At 47.0% G+C, this 26,484-nt stretch overlaps 1 protein-coding gene across 2 annotated transcripts in view; it reads left to right on the forward strand.

The window, feature by feature from the left end:
- Susd4 (sushi domain containing 4) overlaps positions 1 to 26,484 on the forward strand; it is a 119,933-nt gene that overhangs the window by 62,276 nt on the left and 31,173 nt on the right. The window contains exons 4-5 of one of the 2 annotated variants that reach the window (XM_060364851.1): positions 19,431 to 19,604; positions 23,778 to 23,965. In XM_060364851.1, the coding sequence (XP_060220834.1) occupies positions 19,431 to 19,604; positions 23,778 to 23,965 (362 nt within the window). Of the gene's footprint in view, positions 1 to 19,430; positions 19,605 to 23,777; positions 23,967 to 26,484 lie in introns of both variants that reach the window. The other variant, XM_021633632.2, reaches the window with a different exon arrangement.

Raw genomic sequence — 26,484 nt, forward strand, 5'->3', positions numbered from 1 at the left:
GGTGGAATGCTCACCGACTCCAGGCAGCTAGGCTGAAACAACCTCACCTGCCTTTTGGCTCTGTTTTACTTTGTTTTATTTTTTCTCTGCCAACAATATTTAGAGTTAGGAAAATGCATTGTTTAATTAATTGGAACGCTAAGAGATTGATTATGATTCCCTCAGGATCAGCGAGGCTCAAGTTGGAGCAGGCACGGATCAGAAATTCTAGCCTGCAGGAGGCTAGCACATGCAGGCCTGCTGTGTTTCACTGAGCTCATTGAGAGTCTGCTTCCATTTCTCTTCATTAGCAAGATTATTTTGGAAGGAAGTTTTTATGATAAGATGTAAAGGATCATTGTGACTTATCATGTGCACTTCCTTGGTGAAACTTTAAAAAATAATTACGTGTGCGTGTGTGTCCATGGGCGAGTATATGCATGTGAGTGAAGGCGCCTATAGAGGCCAGAGGTGCCAGAAATCCTGGAGCTGGAGTTACATGCCTGGGAACTGGACTTAGGTCCTCTGCAAGAGCAGTCTGTGTTCTTATCCACTGAACCATCCCTCCAGCCCCGCTTTATGACACTTTCAAACTGATTTAATCTGACAAGCACTTTTATTATGCTTTCTCATATGGAAATTGCGAAGGATGAGCAAGAATGATGTCTTGCCCTGAAAGTACTCACTAATAAATTCAGTGTTCCCTCTTGCATGGATCCCATGTGAGCTGTGCTCCCTATAAAATGCTAAACTAGAAGTTTATTTGGCTCACGTCTGCATACGCTGTCAAAGCCTGTGGCCTGAGATGCCCCATACTCAGGAGCATGAGAGGACAAAGAAAAGGAGAGCAACGACCCCAGATGTTGCCCAGAAATGAAGGCCTTCTCTTAGTGCATCTTCTTGGGGGCAAAACAAAAGCAGTTTTGTGTCTCTAAAAGGAGCTCCTCTCTAACTCTATGGGGTAATTCAAGGTGTGGACCAATCTTCTTGCTTGGGGGCTTCTTGAGAACCTCACAGGATCTGTACCAAGACCCATGGAGAAGGCACAGCGTCAGGTCCCAGAACTTCCATCCTGCCACTTGAAACCAGACCCTGACTCTCCAAACGAGGGTCCAGATGTGCATCCTGGCCACGATGTTGAGTGGTAAGCAGCTTTTGGGAAAGCTTGGATGGACAGACAGCTTAGGCACAGAGGTATGCTTATTTGAACTTAGTGGTGGCACCACTGGCCTTCGGGAAGTTTGTGTGCAGAGATAGTTGTTGTGCCTCCATGTTGGAAAACATCACTGTTATGTCTTTAGTGTTCTTTCCTTATTTATAGTGTTGGTCCTGGGGATTGAACCCAGGGCCTCAGGCATGCTAGGTAAGCTCTCCACTGCTGAGTTATCTTCCTGGTCCTTTATTTTGTACAGCTCATAGAGAAGGTGGTGGTTGGGGGCTACACCATGCAACCCCCCTCACCCTGACTTGAGTGCTTCAGATTTCTGCTGGCTGTATTGTAAGAGCTGCTGAATTAATTTTCTGCCCTTGCCAGTTGCCTGAGAAGGTTTTGTAATGGAGATGATGACGATTTATTTCAGACTCACTACAACTACCCTATGAGATGAGATTTATGCTCTCATTTTCAGTTTTGGAGTCTGAGACTCAGAGAGGCTCGGTCACTTCCTCAAGGTCACACAACTTATGATGAAGTGACAGAACTGAAGGTAACTCTTACATTACGGGAATCATCAGGGACTGTTTTAGCTCTACTGAAAACCAACGAGACAGAAGTGATGGAGAAACAGGCTTACTGGGGCAGCGAAGGCAACCTCTCCATCGTTCAGGGCTCAGGGGTGCAGAAGGCTATTCTGGGGCACAGGAGGGTACAGTGAGACAGAAGTGAGAGTCCCTTAGCTCTGTGGAGGTTCTCTTCCTGAAACTCCATCTAGATGTGACTTCTGGGACAGCATCTGTATTTTCTTTTAGGTCAGCCAGTCTGTATGGCCATGCAGAGAGGAGAAGGCCTGAGAGAGCATCACAGGGAAAGAGTGGGTATTAAAAGACTAAGGAAAGAGGGACTGCTGGGCAGAGTGCTTGCTTACACAAAGCCCAGGGTTTGATCTTAGTGCTACATCAATGAGGGGTACTGGCACTTACGTGCAATCCTCCCAGCACTTAGGAGGTCATAGCAGGAAGGTAAAAATTCAAGGTCTGAGGTTAGCCTAGGCTGACGTAAGACCCCGTCTTAAAAAAAAAAAAAAAAAAAAGACAAAAACACTGGGTAGAGACACAAAAACTAAAGTCCCAGCTTATTGCCTTGTTCTCCCAAGCGACTGACTTTTTAAGTTTGCTGTTCTGGATATTTATCTATATTTTCACATTTACAGTGTAAACATGGCTTCCACCTGTTCTGTCACACTAAGCTGGGGTGCTTGTCCTAGATGTGGTTGTGACTGATCTTTATTGTGTCACAAAGACCCCATTCTTATCAGGCACGGGAGCACGTTGTTACAGAAAGTAACTTGATCAGAGTTGGAGTTGGAGAGATTCATAGGAGTCTCATAGTTGAAGCAGCGCTTGCCAGGCAGAAAAACTGAGTCTGAAAGAAGTTCTCTCAGGGCTTAGTAACAGATGGACCAGGTCCAGCGTCAAGCCTCATTACTGTGACCTCCACTGCTTTCAGAGGCCCTTACCCTGCCTGCCAGCTCTGTCTGAGAAGTAAACCTGTTTGTTTTGAAACAGGGTCTCCTATATCCCAGGTTGGCCTGGAATTTGCTATGTAGCCAAGGATAGCCTTGAACTGCTGATCCTCACGAAGCTCTCTGTGAAGTGCAAGGAGGAGAAACGTGTACGACCGTGTGTCCGCTGGGAAGCACATTTTTTAAAACCAGCCGGTCCCCTGGACTCCTGGTGCACACTATCTGTGCAGGGCTTTGCAGAAGTGTCCATGTGATGTGCTGTACAACAAATTAGGCAAAAAGTCTTCTTGGCAAGTCCATGGATTCCACCCCCACCCCTAACTCTCCATCCTAACATGTGCCAGATTTTCATCATCCCCCCTGACACGCACACACACATGCACATACTCCAGTCTGAATTGCTTGTCTCAGGGAAGCTCGGTGTGAGCCAGGGTCTGACATTACAGGAAGTAGATTCCTCTTGCTACCTGGATCTCCTACTTGATATGTGGATGCTTTCCCTGAGCTCTCATCCAGGAGCCAATCTAGCCTTCAGGACCTGGGTGAAAGCACCCAGTGGACTGGGAATTCTGAAACTGGCCAAAGACGCAGAGTATGTTGGCACAGGACTACAGACCTATGAGGTCAGGGTGCCAGCCGCCAGCTGGGTCTCTGCTTTGGCAAAACCACTCAGCTAGGTCTAACCGGGGACACCTTCCCAGAGAAAACACCCTTTCCTGTGAAGAAGAGGTGAAATAAGATTGCCCTCACATGAGTTAGATTTATAGACACAGCTAAACACAAATGTCAAGGCACAGACAGACAGACAGACGAGACAGCTGGAGTCAGCACTGGTCCAACTCTCACCTTGGTGTGAATGCCTTAGGCTGAGGCAGGAGGATTGAAAGTTTCCATCTAGCCTGAGCTGTGTGGTAAGATCCATTCAAAAAAGAAAGAAAGGAAAAAGAGAGGCATAATATATATATATATTAAACTGTCCCAGAAACTAAAATAAACTCACTTCAGTTCCTACCTGTTAGGAACAAATGGACAAGGCATGGGAGGAAGCTCCTCGGCAGCCTGTGGCTTGGCAGTATTATTGGAAACGTTGCCTTGATCAAGCATCTTTTGCTGCTGGGCTACAGAATGCACTTTGCCCTTACGCATTGGTTATACCAGCTAGACAGAACTTTCTTCTTTTGATTTGTAAGCAGAGTGCCAGTTTCTGCTGTGGCAACAGTCTCTACGCTGTGAGCCAGCACTGCACGGCACTGAGGTCCCTTAGGAGTCTCCGCGGTAGGAGGGTGTTTACGGAGCTTCTAAAGTCAGATCTATGTAGCAGGAATGTCGTCGTCTGGGTGGGCTCACAGTGGCCCCCAGAGCATAGGTGAGGGGGCCACGTAGCTGTCTTTTCTCCTTTAAGTGTCCGCATCTGGAATGGGCTGCTTTGAGAAGTAGACACCTGAGCACTGAAAACTTAAGTCTGTATGAAATTAGTATTAGACTGCTTCCTCAGCAAGTCCTCTGAGGTGAGGCGAGGGGAACTTTCGATTTCCCCCCCAGCCAGCTTCCTTGAGGAGCTTGGAGAAGAGCTGCTGGCCTCCTTGGTCATCCCATTTCATATCAGCTTCCGATAAATACATATTAAAGGCGGGGGGGAGTATGCCCATGACGCTGGAGTCCCCTAGCTCGAGCAGACAGCTTGCTCCAGCGTGTCTTCCCAGCAAGTGCCCAGGTGGCCTATGAGGACAGTGACATACTAATCCCAGCACAATGCTCTAAAGAGATCTTTTTTTTTTTTTTTTTACATTTTCTTTTTTTTTTATTTTTTATTTTATTTTTTTTATCAGTTACATTTTATTAACTCTGTATCCCAGCCGTGTCCCGATCCCTCATTCCCTCCCAGTCCCTACCTCCCTCCCTCCCTCATCTCCACCTTGCCCCTTTCCAAGTCCACTGATGGGGGGGACCATACCTCTCAGAGCACCCATTGTTTCAGACAAACCATCTGAGGGGAAAGCTTTTTCAGGCAGTGATTGCTCTCCAGTTGGCCAGCCTGTTCCTCTCAGCCGAAGAGGAGTAGAAAAACATTGTTTAAGCCGCACAGGAAATGCAACCCCAAAGCACTGCCTACCCAGAATCCCCTACTACATGTAGTATCACCACAACCTCCTGCCGCAGACCCCAGGAACAACCTTCAGTGCTGTTTCAGGAGCAAGGCTTAATTAAAGGTGGCATTTGCCACAGTAATGGAGAGAGGTGTGTGGCTCCGGGAAACTTGTAAAAATTACTGGATGTGTATAGGTGTTTGGGCTGCGTGTATGTCTGTGCATCACGTGTGTGCAATGCCCTCGCAGGGAGGGAGAAAGTGCCAGACATCCTGGAACTTGAGTTACAGAAGGTGGTGAGTCGCTATGTGGGTGCTGGGAATCCAACGTGGGTCCTTTGCAAGAGCGGCCAGTGCTCGTCACCGCCGAGCTATTCCTCCAGTGCCTCCAGATTTTTGTCCCCCAAATACCAACCTCGTTCCAGCTTCAGTGCCTGCAGATGAAGGGAACCCCTCAGTCTAGGATGCCGCTGCAGGCGGCATGCTGCCGCACCTGGGAAGGTGGGTTGAGAAGCTGCCACACACGTGCACATTCATCACGTGTGTAACTCTCACTCGTGAGGTGTGAAAGGAGGACCCCATGTTCTGCAGCTCCCGCTTCCTCCCTGCTCTCCTTCGACACTCTGGCAGTGGTCTTTGCTGGCTTTGCCTTGACCTCTCTGACTAATGTTTGGGTTTCACGTGCAAGGCGGCTCCAGCTGTTTGCCCTCTGTCACACAGAGCATCCTTCCTTCCCTCTGGACTTCCGGTGCTCACCTCATCACTGCTTTGACACAATGAGCAGTGCGAGTGCAGTTGAGTCTGAGTTATCTGTAGGGCCGTGAAAGGAGTTGCCAGTTCCGGATCACGCACTTTGGGACCGTTGACAAAGAGGAACAATGACAGCCAGACATCAGCTCAGAATCTACCTGCACCCCAATCACGAGACACAGAGCAGGTCCCCCATGTACTCCTGCACTCTGCCCGCCTCTGGCTCACAGGCCAGCTCTGCAATGCCCTTGCTCTTCTTTCCCCCGAGCAGACTGTACTGCTCTGAGGAGGTGCGTGCTGTGTGGGCTGGGTGATGTAATAGATGCCTGCCCAGTGTGTTCTCCAATGGCTAGGCGCCGTCCTTGATTCGCGGTGTCTCCTGCAGTGGGTGCTGAATACACAGTGTTCCTCAGTGGGTGCTGGGGGCACAGTGTGTTCCTCAGTAGCTGGGTGCTAATCTGTGTTCTTCAGTGAGACCCCAGCATGGTGGCTCTGGCATTTGTTTTCTTGGTGAAAAGACAGAGGCTTAGAAGAACGGAGTTCTTGATGGAACAGCAAAAACCTGGGCAGCAGCGGGAATGGAATCAGCTCTGAGCTTTCCAGGACACGCAGCTCGCTCAGCTCACCTGGCCAGAGCTCATTTCCTCCCACTGGGGGTAAGGGGATGACATACATGTTAATGGCCCCAGGCCCATTTCTCCTTAGGGAGGCCTCATCCTGTCAGCATCCTTAAGGTAGGGGCCAGTTCCTGCAGGACACTGGCTTTTAAAGTGTCATCAAGTGGCCGCTGCCTCAGAATCTGGTGTGAATACCTATTCAGACCTCTCTCACTAAGGCTCTTAGGGACAGGACTAAGGAATCTGCACTGTTTAAAAACAAAACAGGAAACCTCCCAGGTAATTTACACTTTTAGAAGCCCTGAGAACCCCTTACCCAAGGATGTATTGTCCTTCAGCTTTGTGAGAAGGAAGAGAACTTATTTTCTGTAGTGTGGAGACCGTTCATGCAGTCAGAGCATCAGTTTGTCAGACAGAGGCCTGTGTGAGCGTAAGTGAGTTATACACTGTGCCCAACAAGCAAACTGGGAGTGTGGGGGTGGGGAGCGGCCAGCATCCCACTGACTTCCAGTCCTGTGCCCTCTCTTGGAGGTGTGTAGCCCAGAATGCCTGTCAGATTGCCTTGGGAACTTTTTAAAAAGCATAAGACTGTACCCTTCAAGCTTCATTCACTTGAGCGTGTCCATTTGTAGGAGATACTCAGCACAGGGTACCTCTAAAAGCTCCCCAGGCTGGTCCCAGATGCCCCCAAGGCCTCCTTCCATCCCTGCTTCCTATCTGCTTCCTATCCCTGTTACCCGTTGGCCTGGTCATAGCCCCAAGGTTGATTAGAACGCAGGATTGCTCTTGCCAGGATGGCCTGACCCCAGCTTCCTTTGCCTGCATGTGTGACCCTCCTTTGTCCCGGTTCCTTGCAGCATGTCAAAAGAAAAGAACAATAACAACCCATTCATGAAGCACACTTTTTAAGTACTTCCTAAAACATTTTGGCTCCCGGAGGCCTGACCAGGATTGCTATAAAAGATGAATAATATGACATTAAGAAGATTCTTTGAGCTTCCTGGGGGAAGGGCGCGATGTGAGTTTAAGTATTATTATTACATTATAAATTTTTAATTAAAAGATCCAACTTGACTCACAAGCTAAAGCTGGCAGTAGAGTTGGCAGCCAGCCCCTTTATTCATCGAAAGTGTGGGGTGCAGGCATTTTTCAAAAGCAGGGGGAGTCTTATTCCCTTTTATGGCTACTCATAGATTAAGCTGAGCTGTCTTCCACCTCCGGGAGCCTCACCGAAACAGACGGAAGCCCTAAAAATGTTTTATTTAGCATTCTTTTCTTCTCAGGTGCATTTTCTATCACCTAAAATTTCTTCCTTGTTGCCTTAGACACGAGTTATCAAAAGCGACAGCCTCTGCCCACGTGGGCCAGTCTTTCCGCATCCTCCCCCCCCCCCAAGATGTGCTCATGTTTTCATCTTCTAAGGTAGGGGAGTGCGGAAGGACACCCCTGCCTGTCTCCAGGGCCACGGTCAAGTCTCACTTTCCCTGATGTTGACAGAGTTACAGTCTGCCTGTGTGCTCTCCCTTGTTGCTTCCATGTGAGTTTAGCTTTTGTTCTTGAAGGATTTCTTAACTTAAATGTGAACATGACTTGAAAGGGGAAAAAGAACCCAGAGAAATAAGGTCAGGTCAGACTGAGGCCAATCCAGTAAAGATGAGTGGCAGAAATGATCACTTATCCCCGTGGTGAGATGACAGCCAGGTAGCCACAGGAGAAGGTTCACTAGCCTCACTATCAGGCCCCACAAGTGCCAGGGGAGGGGAGGGATGCCTCCATCAGGGCAGCATCGCTCCTTGACCAGCTGCACCCATATTCTCCATAGTCTCATATTCTTTCATCCGTGAGCATTGCGTTCCCACCTGTCTGAACGAGGACCCTGCAAGTGTGCGGGGGTGGGGGCAGGGTGTTTCGGCAGGTGGTCTTAAATCACAGAGCTATCAGGTAAATGGAGAGTCTAGACATCAGCAGTGTTCAGATCCCTGCCAGGTCACTGGAAGGGTCACATGATGACAGGTATTGACCTTGAACACCTAGTTGTCTGTGGCTCTCCAGAAAGCAGTTTTTAGTAAGCTTACGGCTTAAACAATCCCCAAATTCAGTTGTTTATGTAGGAAATTGTAGGGCTCATTCCCAGCAAACTCATCCCTGTGTTCCCAGTTCTCTCACTCTAGTATGGAGTGGTTTAAAGCTGACTTGGGACCCCCGCCCCTTCAGGCCCCATCTTCTGAGTCTCATTAGCAGCAATAGAGACCTCCTCAGATCCCATACTGGGTTCTCAAAGCAAAGGCCTCACAGTGCAGACCTGCTCTTTTTAGAGTCCAGTTTCTCTTGGCTAACACAGCTGCTGGGATCATTAAATTCCCGGCCACCATTTTTTGTTTTGACTGATGTCTTCTGTCTTCCTGGTCACCTGCACTGGCCTTGGCTTTCTCAGAGAGTTCATTTAGTCTTTGATTGCCCCAGAGGCATGATAAATGCATATTTCCAGGCATCACACCCCAAGCATTTTTCAGGCTGGAATCTAAATTTATCAAACACATAGATGATTCTCCTGTGGGGCCTCAGGTATTCCTTGCCTTAGGTCTTCTGTCTATAAATAAAGCATAGGAAGCAGGGCAGATGCTCTGTCAGCCATCGGTTTGTGAGAACTGCCTTTGAAACCCATTCTTGGCTGGGAGATACAACTCAGGAGGCCAGTTGCCTACCTAGCACATGCATGGCCATGAGCTTGGTACCCTGGACCAGCAAAACAGAGCAGCTGCCTGGCATGAAACTGTTTTTTAATGCTTCTTCTGGGCCCGCTTTGGGACACACAAGGCTTCCCGTCTCTTCATTGAGAGAAGCAGAAAAGGCTGGGGAGATGGCTCTGCTGACAGAATGCTTGCTGCACAAGCATGGGGACCCGAGTTGGGGTCCCCAGAACCCATGCGAAGGGCCAGGCTTAGTGGCTTGTGCTTGTAATCCCAGCACTGGGGAGGCAGAGCCAAAAGGATCCCAGGGCCTGCTGCTCAGCCATCTCACTGAATTGATAAACTCCAGGTTCTGTGATAAGCTCCATGTCTCAAAATAATTAATAATAATAATAATAATAATAATGTGTACAGCAATGGAAGGAAATACTTGAAGTTAACATCTGTCTTCAGTGCATATGCATGTGTGTGTGTGCATGCTCACGTATACATGTGTACACACACACACAAACACGTGTATACACATACACACACACCTACACACACAAAGAAAAAGCCACAGTTTATCTGTATGATGAAGCTGCACTAACTTCTGTAAGTTACATCAAGAGGTCAGCTTGCCTTCTTGAAAAGTTTCTGCCAAATCATTAAGTCCTTGTGCTTGGGGGACGGGGGGTGTTCAGTGCTTTGTGTCCATGCACAGTCAGTCACCCCTAAACATCCTGCCGGGTGGCTCCACCTCCAGCCCCGGTGGCTCTGGGTGAGGGGGGGTAAGAGGTCAGCATCTTCAGTGAGTCCGCTTTTCTCCATGCTGGGCTCGTTTTGCCCTCCTTATCACGACTTTGTTTAAACCTGTGAACTGTAATGCATATAGGAAAGTTCAGGAACCGGAACAGCCCAGGGAACACTCACAACATCACCACCATCCAGGGAAGAAACAGAACACTGCTGCTGTCCCAGAAGCCTCTGAGAGGTAGCAATCACATCTCATGGTGCCAAAGCATGGGCATCCTAAAATAAGCATGATGTAATTTCAAGTTTAATTTGCTTTTGCCTGGTTTTGGAGCTTATGTACATGGACTTACAGAGTAAACGTTACTTTATGTTTGTGGAATCTAAGCATAATATTGCTCGCAGCTGCAGTTTGATCATTCTCGTTGTTTCATGGTGTTCTAATGTATGGATGCTCCATCATTTGAGTATTCATTTTTGTGGCCCTTTTAGGCTTTCCCAGTTGACTTCCGTCACAAGCAGTGCTGCGGTAAGCATGTCTGAACACGCCTATTGATGATTGATAATCTCCTGTTTCTGTTGCCTCTGTACCAGATGACAGAGCTACCAAGGTGTGTAGTGTGCGTATACCTGCTCGTTTTCTCAAGCGGCTGTGCTAGTTTATACTCCCACAAACAGTAGATGCTCTTCAGCGTTTGCTGTATTTTAACTGTCAGGCAGGATTGTGGTGCCCTCCCTAACCGTCAGGCAGGATTTTGGTGCCCTCCCTAATTCTGTAGTGTTCTGGCTGTTTGGGAGTTTGTCTCTCTGAGCTTGGTTGGCTGATTGGATTTGTTCTGAGACGCTGTATGTCATACAGTGCATACACCTGCCTCAGCCTCCTGAGTCCTGCTTTTACAGGCATGCGCCACCACTCCCTGAATCTCCACCTTTAATGCTCATCTCCCTGGTGAATAATGAAGTTGAGAACCTTTCTGTGTTTATTGGCCAGTTTGTGATTCTCTCCTGTGAAGTGCCTGCTTAATTTGCTTAACCAGATATCGATTAGTTGTCTTTTCCGTATTGATTTTTAGGAGATTTTATATACACTACATACGAGTCCTTTGTTGGTTACAGGTGCTGCAAAGCTGTCCTGTGGCTTAAGGTTTTACTCTCTTGTTATCGGTGTGATGCCCAGAGTATTTTAACTTGAATGCAGTCAAATTCATCAATCTTCTTTATGCGCAAGTTGTGCGGTGTCTTTACTGTTGTGTTAAAAATGTTTTCACAGGGCTGGAGAGATGGCTTTTTCAGAAGACTTGAGTTTGATTCTCACCATCCTTGTTGGGTAGCTCACAACTGCCTGTAACTCTAGCTCTGGGGGAATCTGATATCCTCCTGTGGCCTCCACTGGCACGTGCACTCATGTGGACACACACACACATACATACACACACACACACACACACACACAATTTAAAAATGAAATAAATCTTTCAAAAGTGTTTTTGTATGATGATAGGGCAAAGGCATTTTCTTGTGTAATCTCAGAACCTTACTGTCTTACCGTCATATTTATTTATCCCTCTAGCCATTCCTCTTGGCCGGGGTTTATGTATAATACACGTAGCACTGTTTATTGGAATGAACATTCCCTCTGCTTCCTATGGCCACCTTTGTCAGGAGACGGAAGTCTTGGCTCAGTCCTCTGATCTGTTGGTCTGACTGTCGTGTGCTAGGTGTAATTCTGTTTTTGCTACTGCAGCTCTGTCGTTCATAAATGCTTGTACTACACGCATTCTCTATTCCTTCAAGACTGTCTTGGCTCTTCTTAGTCTGCCATGTTTCCATATAAATTTCAGAAAAAGCATAGCAACTGTCAAAACGAGTCTAAATTCTGAACATTATTATGTTGGGTTTTGTGATGTTTGGTTGTGTCACCTTGACACAGTCTAGAATCACCCAGGAAGAGAGTCTCGATGAAGAGCTCTCTAGATTAGGTTGACCTGGAGATGTGTCTATGGATGATTGTCTTGATCGTGTTAATTGGTGTCGGAAGACCCAGTGCACCTTGGGTGGCAGAAACCCCTAGGCTTGAGTCCTGAACTGTGTGAAGAGTGGACGAGGGAACTGAGCCATAAGCGTGTATGCGTCCATTCTTTGTCTACTCTCGACTATGGATATGACTAGCTGCTTCAGGTTTGCGATCTCTGTGATTCCCTGGTAGGACTATAAACCGAGTATTCATTTTTGTGAATGAAAATAAAGCTTTTCTCCCGAAGTTTTTGTCAGGACATTTGGTCACAGCAACTAGAAAGGGAAAGTGGGATGGATTTCTAGTTAAAATTCTAAGGAAAATAAGACCTAGGCAGTATTAGTTTTCCATATTTATTTAACAGTTCTTCTCCATTATGTTTTCTGTATGGAGGTCTTGTCTTTTGTTTATTTATTTGAAGTTAGCAATTCAAATGTTTGTGTGTTGAAGAAAGTTTTGAGTTTGTTTAAATCGAGCTGTTAGGAATTTGTACATATTCAACTTATTGTTATTTTACTATTTATATTTGTGAATCCTAGAAACAGTTTTGTTTTTTTTTTCCTCATTCCTTTTATTTTCTGTGTATGAGAGTTTTCGATGGTTGTGAGTCACCGTGTGGGTCCTGGGAACCGAACCTGGGTCCTCTGCAAGAGCAACAAGTGCTCTCAACTGCCGAGCCAGCTCTGTGGGTCCACCTTTGTAAATTCTTCTGGGGCTTGCCGTAAGCAGCATCATGTCACGTTTGGATAGTAAAACGTTTCTTTCTGTCTATCTGATTGCTTCCACTTTCCTCTCACTTGGCTCTTGCTTCAGTCAGGAAAACCAGTGCAGTGTTGGACAAAAGTGTGAGGAGTGCACACTGTAGTCAGGGGCCCAGTCTCAAATCAGTGCCCTCTGCATTTTTGCAGTGGCATAGTTTTCTAATAATATCCCTTATTAAATTGCAGTATTTTAATTTCTAGCTTATTAAGAGTTTTTTTTCATTTTTTAAAAATATGTCATTCTATTTATTAGTGGTGATAAACCTTTTTTAAAAATTTATTTGTGTTTATTACAATTTATTCACTTTGTATACCTGCTGTAGCCCCCTCCCTCATCTCCTCCTAGTCCCACCCTCCCTCCTTCTTCTCCCCCTATGCCCTTTCCCTAGTCCCCTGATAAGGACCTCCTCCTTTCTATCTGTCCCTAGCCTATCAGGTCTCATCAAGGCTGGCTGCATCATCTTCTTCTGTGGACTGGCAAGGCTGCACCCCTCTTGGGGGAGGTGATCAAAGAGCAGGCCAATCGGTTCATGTCAGAGACAGCCCCTGTTCCCATTACTAGGGAACCCACTTGGGAACTGAGTAGTGTATAGGCTTCCTCTGAGGAGGGGGTGTAGGTTCTCTCCTTGCAAGGTCCTTGGTTGGAGTATTGGTCTCTGCAGGACCCCCTGGGCTCAGGTCTGGAAACAACCTAGATGTCCCTCATTGGAGGAATGGATGCAGAAAGTGTGCTACATTTACACAATGGAATACTACACAGCAGTTAAAAACAAGGAAATCATGACATTTGCAGGCAAATGGTGGGAGCTAGAAAAGATCATCCTGAGTAAGGTATCCCAGAAGCAGAAAGACACACATGGTATATACTCACTTATAAGTGGATATTAGACATATAGGATAAACATACTAAAATCTATTGTCCTAAAGAAGCTAAACAACAAGAAGGACCCTAGGGAAGATGCTTAATCCTCATTCAGAAGGACAAACAGGATAGACATCGGAAGTAGGAGAAGACAAATAACAGGAGAGGAGCCTTCTGCAGAGGACCTCGAAAGACTACCCACCAGGGTATGGAAGGAGATACGAGACTCACAGCCAAACTCTGGGCAGAGTGCCTGAAACCTTATGAAAGAAAAGGGAGATAGAAAGACCTGGAGGGGACAGGAACTCCACAAGGAGAACAACAGAGTTTTTTGTTTTTAATATGAATGGATGTGGAATCTTATCAAATGCCTTTTCACATCTAATAAGATGGTAATTCTCTCCTTTATTCTATAAATGTTCAAGTCATATTGGTTGATCATTAAATGTTAAACCAGCTTACTTGTGATGTATTTGAATGATACTACTGTGTTAATTTTAAGTTTTGCATCTGTAATGCTGAGATGGATTGGCCTGACTGGTTTTCCCTTCTGTGGGATTCTTTCCACATTGTCTAACATAATCGAGGGAGGCTGCCCCATAAACATGATAGTGTGCTTCAGAAGCGAATGTCTCAGACAGGGTGTGTGGGACTGCTGCTATCTCACCCACAAGTATTCAGCAGAATTCACGGAGAAGTATCCTGGGTCTGGAGTATGCTTTGTGGAAAGCCTTTATGATTTAAATGAATCTACTTATATGTTTTGTATAAGTGTAAGCTGTCAATTTGGCTAAATGATATTTCTTACCGTGTTTGAATAATTTGACTTTATCTAAATTCTCCAGTTTTTTGATTTCAAGCTTTTTTCTGTCTGTTTAAAGTTTTTAATGTAAGCTGTGCCATGCTATATCCTTTTTATCCTTGCATGCTTAGGGCTTGATGAATCCCATCATTCATTGTTGATTTTGACTTCAAAGAACCAATGTTTGGTCTTGTTGGTCCTTCTTAGCTTGGTTCTTTCTTTTTTCATTAAAATTGTCTCTTCATTTACTCTTTATTATTCATTTCCCTGTAGTTTCTTTAGGTTTAATCACATATCCATTTTTTGACCAATAAAGAATTCATTTTAGTTATAAACGATAATCCTGAATTTGTATATACCTAGTAACATCCTACAATATTTACAAAGCAAAATTCAATAGAACTTGAAGCACAAACCCACCATCACAGTAAGAACACAACTGACGTGGAAAGCTTGGACAACCAATCCACAGAATTGACCTCATCAACTCTGAGATGTGTGTTCTTGCTTTTTCAAGTAATTTTTTTCTGAATGCACTTAGATTTGTTTGTTTGCTTGGTTGCTTATTTGTTTCATGAGACAGGATCTTACTGTGTAGGCATAGCTGACCTTGAACCCTTGAAGAGGTATGTAGGACAGGATGCAGGAGTCACAGCCACAAGCACCCAGCTGGATAGACAGTACCTGTCCCTCAAACAGCGCTGTGTAACAGTGTATCAGCAACCAGGGAGACTACCCATGTAGTGTCCAGAGTTTTATCAGGGTTCTTTCATACAGAAAGAGTTGGTTATTGTGGGCTGATATTGGTCTCCAGCCCCCCCTCCCCGAAGCTAAACTGATATTTGGTGTCCTGAATCCCACAGACTATGTAGCCTAAAGCTGCCAAGTGTACAAGGGTACTTACCTCAGGCGGGACACTCCAAGAGCTTAGCGGTTACCTCCAAGGTTTGAGAATATAATCTAGACCTTTCTGCATGCTTTGGCTCTAATAGCTTCCCATCCCCTCAAATAGAACCCCACTCCTTCCTCTAACGTTCCAGGCCTGGTGTGGTCACCAGTTCTTCCCCCTGTTGGCCACCGTGTGGCAAATACACAGGTCTTCCCTGGTTGTTTTAGAACCCAAAGCTTCTTCCCGGCCTTTGTGCTGGCCCAGCGATTCTGCCTGAAATCTCCCAGATCCACATGTAATTGGATCTGTGCTGTCATTCAGGTCTCAGCTTAATAAATGTCATTTCCTCAGAGGCCCCTTGCCTGTCTGCTCGAATTAAATGAGTCCCCAAGTCACTCCCTGTCTTATCACCACATGAGCTCATCGCAGCAGTGAGATTTGCCTGTTATTTTCTAGCTCATTTGTCTCTTAATTTTGCTCTTAGAAGCCTGCTCTATGCAAGCGCTGTAAGAGTGGAAACGGTGATGTCTTCTTGGGCCCACCCCCACTTCGGGTACCCTGGACCTAGTGGGCGGGCTCAGTAGTCACTGAATGGATGAATGAACAGCAAGATGGATAAGTAAGACTTACAAATGCCAGCTTCATCAAAATTTAAGTCAAATTCTTTACAGCAAGGCCTGTAGAGCCTCTAACATAATAATGTGGATTGCGAAGCTCATGCGTATCTATACATCATATATACATGTTCCTGGGAATGGTCTTGCGTTTTTACATGTAACCACCACCTTGAAATTTTTCTTACTTTTCCTGTTCCTGCTGCATCCCTGGAGACTGTACTCTGTGCTGACTGGTCTCATAAGCTAATCTGTACCCAGGTTAACTGTTCAGTTTTCTGCCTTAGGATCTTCTTCTCCTTCTTTTACATGCTCCTTGCACCGAATCGCCATCTTTAATAGATTCGGTGTACAACAATGGCTGTGGTGGGCAAATCTTCAGAATGGAAGCCTTTGATACCCCTCAGGCTACACCCTGGAAGTGGCCATTTATTTATGCCTCACCAGCCCTAAGTTCTACCTATTGGCCAGATTCTATGTGACAGAATCAGATATTTTTGCAGGTGCTTTAGTCTTTGCTAATGGTATGTTTGAAGTGGCTTTATAATTTTTTTCTGAAGGGATGAACCTATGATGTAGGAAACTATGTTATAAACAGTCTCTGACTTAACAGTGGTTCAACTTACTACTTTACCGTGATGTGAAAGCAAGAAACCTCACTTCACATTTTGAATTTTGCATTTTTCTGGGTTAGCGATATGTGGCGTGGAATTCCATTTCAATACTAGCCAATGGCAGCAAACTGCAGCTTCTTGTCAGCTGCAGAATACTGAGGGCAGACGACCCACGCTCTGCACTATGCTGGGTAGGTGTGCTGGGAGGTTGTATATTTCACACTTTTTCAACTTTGTGTATGTGTGAGTTTGTGGTCAGAGGAGGGGTTCACACACATGTGTGTGCACAGGCATGTGGAGTCTAGAGGACAACCGTGGGTGTCATTTCAGTAATGCCATCCACCTTGTTTCTCCTTGGTCTAGAGCTGGCCCATTAGGCTGCGCTGCCTGGCCATCAAGCCCTAGGCATCCACTTGTCTCTGCCTCTCCACAATTACAAGTGTATATCACCGTGCCTAGCTTTTTATTATTCTTATTCTGGGTTGTAGGAATTGAACTCAGGTTCTTAGGTTTGCAAGCACCCCCCACCCACCCTCGTTTTCATCCTTTCAATTTACAGTGAGCTTTTCTGGGTATGGCTCCTTTTGTAAGCCAAGGAGCATCCATATTCCTATGTGAAATTAACTTCAGCACGCATACATTTTCAGATGCTAAGGACCCTGATTCTTTCCCCCGATTGTTATTTCCAGTCACCAGAGGTCATTGGGGCAGATATTTATTCTATTCTAGGCACCATCTTGTTCTGACCTCACACTTCCTGCCAGGAGAAGTGGATGCCACATAGTATGCGGGAGAGGATGTGGTGACCTTTTCTTCTGTTGAAGCTCAAGGTTTATTAGAGCTGGGCTCGGCTAGCTTTCCCCTTGGTCCTGGAGCACATTTTTCTGTTTTCTCCACTTTGTAGGAACTTGAAGTACAAAGCCTGACTGCCCATTGGATGTGTGTCTCACCCAGGTAGTGACCTGGCGCTGTGCCAGCCCTGTTAGCCTCCTTTTTGGCCATAGTGTGTATGTAAACACACACACACACACACACACACACACACACACACACACACACACACTGCAGCAGCCCTAGCCTGTGTGAAGCATCACACGTTAATTTTACCATGGTCTGGGAAAACAATCTTGAGAGCAAGGCCTGGCTGCTTCTTCCTCTGACTAGCCAGTGTTAACCCGTCGGTGATGTCCATCAACCCTACTCCTCAAACTGGCCACCTCCTGATTGTGCTAGTTCACTCTGAAGGCAGTTGGAGTCAGTCATGGAATGGTTGCTTGGATCTATACATTACCCCTTCCAGAACTGTTTATGCCAAGATTTTACAGACACACGCCCTGATAAATGTGTTTTTACTTGCTGTGAATAATTTCTGCTGAGTGCCACTGAAAAAAAAACATAATTCACATTTCCATTCAGAAGAAGGCAGCTCTGGTGTGCAATGGGTTGTTGGTTACCTTGTTACTCCATTCAGGACTATCCTGAGGTGGAGCTGGAAGAAATTCAGCTGTTTTTGACTTGGAAATGATTGGTTCAGTTAACCTTGACTAGCTAGAGCCCTCCTTTCTGCTGCCTGATACAGAATGAAGGGGAAATGGAAACCAGTAGACAGCTGTCCAGCTGAGACTGTAAGGAGACTTCCAGAGGGACCCCTGGGTTGTGCTCAAAGCCAGCTAGCCAGCTCGGAGGGCTTTGCACTTCCAGGGTTCCTAGTGGTGGACAGTCAAACACGGCCCCCTTCCCACAATTCTTCTTTGCCAGGAGCCTGAAATGGGGCTGGAAATGGGGAAACGATTGGAAAGATCTGTGCCAAAGTGTCAAAGTACGTAGCACAGGTCTTGCTCCTAAGCTAGTAGTGGCAGCGATAAAAATATGCCTGGCCTGGCAAGTGAGCTACGGTGAACATTCCCTCCTCACCCCCTACCTTCCACTCCCTCTTCTCTCACTGAGGCCTCTTGCCAAGTCTTCCTCATTGCTCATGATGCCCTGACTTATGGAGTCTCTGTGTCCCATCCCATGCTTCTACTAGAGAACATGGCCCCAACCCTGTTGTGCCCTCGGATGGGCCCTTTGTAGAGCGACAAAGCCACCAGCCAGCAGCCACTGTGAAGTCCTTTCCTTCCACTCGTATAGGGCTCCCAGGGCTCGGGGCCTCAGAGCTGGCAGTTCCCAGCTTAAGCATCTTGATGAACAGGGCCCTTGTTAATGCTGTTCCAGCCACATTGTGGATTCATTGGCCTCTGGGGAGTAGCTAAGAAGCCAAAGATCCGTTAGCGCATTGAAGACTTTCTGGAGAAAGGTTCTGATTGGAAAAATACAAACCTTAGATTTTTGCCTTGTTTCAAAAAAAAAAAAACAAAAAAAAAAAAAACGAAGAAATCACAAATCTGGAGCATAGCCTAGCTCCAGGTCAGACTTACAAACCTATATGCATCTGAAATCAGGAGCATTGAGCCAGGCTGGTGATAAAGCCCAGAGGTAGAACATTTACCCTGCAGGCTCAGTGTCCTGGTTTCTATCCCTGCGCGCGCGCGCACACACACACACACACACACACACACACACACACACACACACAGTGGCCTATGTGACTTAAACCAGAGGGGACACGTTGTACAGTGTTTGGGGGTAGGAGGAGCAGAGTCCCAATTTGGCACTGAGGAGCACAGTGGCTCCTACAGTAAATTGTGAGTAGATAGAGTCAGAAGCAGACACTCATCTTGCATCCTTTGGTGTGTTTTTGTCATTTCACCGTGAGTCCTCCCTGCCCCTTTAACCTTCTGTTTCTCCTCCTCACAGTCCTTTTCACTCTCAGGCACTCTGTGTGAGAACACAGCATGCCCAGCTGTCCTGAACCCTAGGAGGTTGGCAAGAGTGTGTGTGCTGGCCTAGCACCCTTTGAAAAGCACACAGAGGCAGTTCAGCCTCCATGCGATTCTGTACACCCTGTTTGATCATCAGGCTGAGGCCAGGCCCTGTCCATGCCCGGGGGCTACCTTCACCAGCCTGACAGGCCAAACAATGTTAAATCCTGTCTAAAATATAGCCAACTCTTCATTTATTTCCACAATTATTTAGAAGATCAATTGTCTGGTAGAGAGTGTCATAGGCAGAAAATAAAGCTCTTTTTTGTGATATGGTCTTTGCATGCTGGGTCCCTCTTCCTGTTAGTTTGGCGATGCAAGCTGTGAACTTGTCATTGTCACCTGAGTCTGGTGACTGGTGAGGTACCATGAGTCTGTTTGTTACGTGTAGGTTGAGACTAGGGCTGAAAATCGGGGCTTCCTTGTAAAGCTGTTAACCGTTTTAAATTGCAAAAGCAATGCTCATCTTTTATTGCAGACTGCCGCATCCCCCAAATTGAAGATGCTGAGATTCATAACAAGACATACAGACACGGAGATAAGTTAATCATCACCTGTCATGAGGGGTTCAAGATCCGGTACCCTGACCTGTACAACATGGTCTCGCTGTGTCGCGATGATGGGACGTGGGATAACCTGCCCATCTGTCAAGGTATGAGGTGGGAGCCACTTTTGTCAGAAAAGTAGCTTAAGAATCAGGAGAAGTGGGCATGATCCTCTAACTGCACCTTGCCTGGGTCCTGCCCGGCCTTCCTGCGACTTAGAATCTCACCGTTGCTCCTTGTTGTGACCCGGCACCAGATACCCAGGTTTCCCAGTCTAGCCAGAAGAGATCTTAGTCTGTAGTGTGTCAGGCCTCGTATTCCTTCCCCTTAGAGAATCAGAAAAGTAGTTTAAGAACCGGGAGAAGTGGGCTAATGAAGGGGCTCAGCAGGGAAAGGGGCTTAATTGCAAGCCTGGAGACCTGAGTTTGGTCTCCAGAGTGCACTAATAGGGGTAGGGGAGAACCGACCGCCACAGGCACCTGGCGGGTGTGCGCGTGCCTATGCACACACGTGGGTGGGCACACGCACACACTAGTAATGAGGAGGCTTTGTGACTGGGCTGTGTACATAGGGATGAATCGTTGCACACTTAAAGGGAAGTAGCGGGGTGTGATACTCCAGCAGTGGTGAGACTACAGGAAGCCATCTTACAGAGACTGTTTCTCTTCATAATGTTATCCCTTTTATAATGCATGAAAAGCAGAAAAATAATCACATTCAAATGCTTCCAAACTGCACCGTGAATATTTATCTTTTTACGTTTTTAAAAATTTGTCCCAGCCACCATATATAGAGGGACCTGTTTTTTAAAATAAGCCCCCGAGTTCACATTAATTCTGATTTTCTTTTTTTGACATGTGACTTGGTCTAAAGGACCAAAAAGCCAATGCATAATTCATAATTTGGGGGAGAAGGAGGGCATTCGAATTTGCTCCAGAAGCTCTGGCATGTTCCAGTCGAGATGAATGTTAACTTTGTGCTTGGGAATCACAACTGGCAGGCCCTGATATTGCTTTGTGTGCCCCATCATCAGAAATAAATTGTTTTCCTACATGAGAGCTTAAGAGTTGCGACCCTGTAAAGGAACAAAGGCTTCAGAACTGGGAGGACGGAGGACAAGCCCAGCCATTACATTCCCTGCCCTGTGGCCTGTGCCACTAGCCTACCTAAAAGAGACATGGGTTTTATTTGTGTGTTCCGAGACTGGCCTACAAAACAAGCAACCGGCGCCTGGGTTGGGCTCATCATGCAAATAAACATGGTTAGTCAGAGACTCATTCCAGGACCAAGCCGTTCCAGGGCGGAGTCACGGGTGAGGGAAATCAGCACAGACCCCAGCCACACCTTGCAGTCCTATTTTCCCCACATCCTCTCTCTGTGGCTTCTCCTTCTATCTGCTTCCCCTTTTACAGCTTAAATACGGTGGGTTTCCTTGGGGAGTCTTTCTCCCTGTGGCCACTGGTGATGCTATTTTTAAGAGTTCACATATGTGCCTTGCTGTTGCTCTGTCTGGCCAGTCTCAGTCCTTGCCCATTCTTAAGACATGGCTTTTCTAGGCCAGCAACAAGAGAGCTGACTGGCTGCTCTTTTTCTTTCTTTCTTTTTCTTTTATGGTATTTCTGGGATTTGAACCCAGGGTTTCACACATGCCAGGCCAGTGCCCTGCTTCTGAGCTATGTTTGTATTGCTCTTTTTGAAAGTTCTCACTAAATTGCCCACGCTAACCCTAAACTCACTCCATAACCCAGGCAAGCCTGGAACTTGTGATTCTCTTGCCTCAGTGTCCCAAGCAGTTGGAATTACAGGCCTACACCACCAGGCCTGTGCCTGGTTCCTCTTAAAAGCTGTACTGCTCTGAGCAATGCCCCAGACCCTACCCCTGCTGTCACTCCTCCAGACAACCCCCCAGCCCACAGAGTGGGTGCCCTGCCTGGGCTGTGGCCCCAGCCCATCCTGTGCTTCGCTGCTGCTGACGACAGAGTCCTGCCAGCTGCCACTGCAGCAGCTCTCTTCTGGCCGCCCAGCTGGTGCAGCACAGGAAAGGAGTGTTCGGAGTTGCTGCAGACAGCCTGGCACCTCTCCGAGCCCCCTGGTAGATTGTAATTGGCTCTAAGAGAGACATTTCATTCTAGAACTTTTATTTGCACCTATAGATCCAGGGGCTAAAGCTCCAGTAGGCATCTCTCTATTATCTAGAAGTGCAAATGGAAATCCCATTGAACTATTGAGCTGAAGCCCGTTTCCCACTGTTACATTTAGGATGGGCTGTCTCCAACCAAGAGTGAGTATATCTCAGCGCTGATTAGCTGCATGAATTACAGCTTCTGCCATCTCCTCAGGAGGCAGGGAGGGCAGGCTGCTCAGAGGCCATTTTTTGGCTGGTACATTAGGTTTTGGAGAGTGTCTGCATGCCCTGCTCACCGTGGGGCAGAATCATTTGTGATTTGGGAAAGACCACCATCTCCACACATGTAGCTTACAGCTGGAACCCGGTCATGGGAAGCAATGCCTGGCCAGCACATCAGCCACCTGAACTGTGTAAGCGTCCCAACTGTGCCTTCCTTTGTTCCTGTTAATGGACTTATGTGCTGTTTCTCAATTACTGTTTCCATTTCTTCCTGATTTCCACTCTGCCCTCAGACCCCACAACTTTACCTTTGCTGTGAATATTACCAATTTTTAGCTCAGGGAAAGTAAAAGCTGTCTAGGGAAGGGAACTCAGGAGATGGCCCAGTTGGTAAAGTGCTTGCAGGCATGAGGATCTGAGTTGGGATTTCCAGTACCACAGAGGCTGGACATGGCATGGTGGAAGGGTCTGCATCCCAGTGTGGGGGGGGTGTACAGAGATGGGGTAATTTCTAGGCCAGCCAGCGGAACTGAGACAGAGACCCCCTAGTACAGTGAGAGATTCCGGCTCACAAGCAGAGAGAACAATAGAAGAAGACACCTGAGGTTGATCTGCAGCCTCCATACTCTCCTACATACAGCACTCCGAGGGGCCAGGGATTAAGAAAAACAGTCTAATACAATGACATGGAGTAAAAAGATGCTGAGTTCCCCCACCTTTGGGGGCATCTAGAAACATCCTGACTGGTTCTGAGTCAGGGTACACTCAGATTGTGGCCTTTGGTGCCTAAGGCACAGCGGTGTGGTAGGGATCACAGGATCACAGGTGTGAGTGACTGTCCCTGAGTTCTGTACCCCAGGTGTCTCTCTTGTCTCTCCTTACTCCGGTGCACAGGTACTAGAGCCCCTCGCTGAGAGAGCCCCTCAAGACAGTATCTAACACTGCCAGCCCTGGAGGAGGGCCTGGTCACCTGCCATTGGGTATGGAGTACAAAGCCTGTGTTTGACAGCATTTTCATTATATGCTGTTTGCTTCACACACATGCTTTGCCCTGTGGAAGAACAGCACCATGATCTCATTATGCACTCCAGTGACATAACGAGATTCACTACAGTTTCAGAGGAGCAGGAGTGGCACACACAGCAGAATTCTGTGCCGTTAGAATAGCACAGGCTTCAAGACCCAGAGGCGGCCAGTGCTTTACAAGTAGGGATCCCGAGTCTGCTTTCCCACTTGCTCTCTGATAGCGCCTCGTATGTTCCATTTGGGGCGTAGAGCCGCCGTAAGCCTGTGCTTCTCAGGAGGCCCTCCTCCCACCTGGCTGTTAGCAATGCATACGTATTCTTGGGCTCCACTGATACCTGTGGAGGCAAAACCTGCATGTGGCTTGGAGTCTGTGTCTATCAAGCCCTCTGGGGGAGTTCTTCCATTTGAAAAACCAGCACAGTTTCAGAGTCTTAACCTATTTCTCTTCAAACCAGATCCCCAGAAATCGGTACTGTCAGTGCAGACAGACACCTAGCCATTGGAATGTCTGCTTCCTCCTAGGGTGCCTCAGTGGTCCTCAGCCCTGATGTCACCTTGAAATGACACAGGGGAGCTTCATAAACATGTCGTGACCCCAGGCTCTCCTCCTGGGCACCACTGGTTTGTAAAAGCCCCTCAAGTGATGCTAATGGTCCATACAGGACAGATTGAGCTGGCTAAGGATGCACTGATCCATACCCCATTCACCTCCCTTCTGCCCTCCTAACCCTTTATCTGACCCTCGTGACTCCAGATAACATCAAATGTCTGCGCCTATGTAGCTCAAGCCTGCAGTGTACTTTTCCCGTTAAGGGGCAGTCCCAAAGAGTCCCTCTGTACCGTTGGCCATACATGTACACAGAGGCGGCCCAGTGAGACCTTTCCATCTTGCTTTCACATTTCGCAGGCTGCCTGAGACCTCTAGCCTCTTCCAATGGCTACGTGAACATCTCTGAGTTCCAGACCTCCTTCCCCGTGGGAACTGTGATCGCCTATCGCTGCTTCCCTGGATTTAAACTCGAGGGTTCTGAGTACCTCGAGTGCTTACACAACCTTATCTGGTCATCCAGCCCACCCCGGTGCCTTGCTCTGGAAGGTAACACATATTTGTCTCTTTGGATACGGATGCTTTGGTGGGAGGTGTCTCCTTGTGGCCAGTAGTGACTTTTGCTTGCCTCTGTCCAGATCACCCACCTGACCTGGAGCTACAGTTGCATTAAGCTTGCTCCCCTCCCCCCACCCACCTGCCACCATTCTTAGATTTTAGGGGAAGAAGGCAAATAAAAGAAAATCAAATGTCAGACAGCAAAATATTGCAAAGTTAAATGAAATGCCTTCAAAAATTAATTTTCTCTGCACCAAAGCGATAACAGATGGCATTGTGGCGCCATCCGTGTCACCCCTCGTTTTATTGTTGTGGCAATGTTTCTTTCATTTTTCTCGTGCATTTATAGCTAAGCCATAAATGTTTGGCTGTAAGACAGTCTTGGAAGCCTGAAAGCAGGAGCTGTCTCCCGTCTTCCCTGCCCTGGTGAAATCTGTGTGGTTATGCAGCGTGTGCTGCTAACAACCAGTAGACGGGGGGTCTGTGTTGGCTGGGGTCGGGTGGGCTGGCAGAATCAGGGCAGTGTCCCGGGGTCCCTCCGTCATTGAAGTCCAGCATCTGGCTTCATCCCTGGTTTGTCTCAGGTCCTGAAGTCTCATCTGATGCACATCTTAACATCTGAGTCAGTGGGTGGAAGAGGAGTCTCTGAGGAAATGGTGGGGAAGAAAACTTCCATTCCAGAGCCCTCTCCAAACCTGTCCAAAACTCGACTCCCCAAAACCAATAACATGCCAAAGCAAACTGGTCCCCCAAGCTTACAGCAGCATAGACTGCCTACCTCTCCAGGAGGAGAGGGGTTGGGGGTGTGCTGCAGAAAATGGAGGCCTGCAGAAGGTTCCCAGAGCAATGAGGGAAGGCTCATTATGAAAGGGAAGGACCGACATGGAGAGGGGTTGCCCAGAGCCATGGGGCCTCCTTAGAGAACTGAGGAAGAGATGGGAGGGAGGGATGGCCATCTCGCGCTGTTCATTTTTCTATCTCCTAGGCTATTCCTTAAAGTCCCTACACATCCCTGTCTCCCACATAGCCCAAATTTTATAGGGGACAGAGGCCAAGATAGAGGGTTAAAGTTGAAACAACCTGGTACATTTGAAATGCTTATAGAAAATAAGTTTTCAATAGCAGCATTCAGTAGGAAGTTAGTGTGTGTGTGTGTGTGTGTGTGTGTGTGTGTGTGTGTGTATGTGATTTATTCTTCGTCTGAAATTCAAATAGAATTGACTGTTTTGAACCTCTATTTGCTAAAGCTGGCTGGTCTAGTCTGCAGAAACAAGGTCATCCCCACACCCCATCTCCAGTGTAGTTACCTCTCCACAGTCTTCATGCTGGCGGTGGGCCATGGTGAGTGTGTGCTATCATTGAAGGGCCCACTTTCCAAGTTCTCGGAGGTTTTTTCATATTCACATAACCAGAAATCAAGGGCAGTTTGAAGATATCATTGTTATGATTTTATCAATTTGAACTGCCTGTTTTAGGATCTTTTCACATTTGCCTTAACTGCATTTCAAGTAGTCAGATTCTATAAGCTTCATTTGGGGACTTGGAGAGCAGCTTTTTATGGAGCCTAGGGAATATGATACGGATAGACATAAAACAAAATCTAACTTCAAGAGGCGATGGTCTAGGGTTATAAACAGGGAGCTGTGAGCGGCTTCTGCCTGAAAACGGGCCTCACTGCTGAACACATGCACTCTCTCTGTTGCCAGTGTCAGCTTTGGCCAAAGAACAATCTGAAAACCCTGCCGATGGCTGCCTGTGCCAGCAAGGCCATTCAACACCCTCTCCACCCAACTCACACGGTTTCTTTAGAAGTAACTTTTGTACATTTGCGTCTTTGTTTTTAACACATATCCCTTCAAAATATCCAAGGAAATAGTGTGTAAGCCCCTTCCAAAGCAACAGAGGCCCAAAGCATAAAAGCTAGAGGTCTAAGCTCACAGGCAGAGTAAGCCAAAGGGTTGCTTGATACTAGGACCACATAGAAACTCAGGTAGGCAGTGTGGGCGCAGTGGTGCACGCTGTAGTTCCAGCGTGCTAAGGCAGGAGGATTGGTTGAGACTGACCAGTTCAAAACCAACATGAACAACAAAACAAAATCCTGTCTCAGAGAGAGAGAGAGAGAGCACTGGGTTAAAATACAGTGATTCATAAGATAATCATCTAGGGAGCGCCATTTTTCATTCATCCTTTCATTTTAAGACATCGTTGATACATCATTGCAGGGCAAACAACACAGAAAAAAACTCCATTCCCTGACAGTCTACCCCCTCACATGTCACCCACATTTCCTCTTCTTCCTGTCTTATGAAGCACACATATCATATAATTTGATTTTTCTTTATGGTACAGTCAAAACTGCCTAACTGTGCTCTGTAGCCTGTGCTCTTGGGGGCTTGTAAATCCACTGATGTCCTGACCCCAGAAGTGAATAGAGGTAGGCCACAATGCTGTTAGAAAGCATTCCCAGCCTCTCTAACTTACTCACCCCCAAACTCCCACAATCAGTGGA

The sequence above is a fragment of the Meriones unguiculatus genome, chromosome 11 (assembly GCF_030254825.1).
Source record: "Meriones unguiculatus strain TT.TT164.6M chromosome 11, Bangor_MerUng_6.1, whole genome shotgun sequence".
NCBI lineage: Eukaryota > Metazoa > Chordata > Mammalia > Rodentia > Muridae > Meriones > Meriones unguiculatus.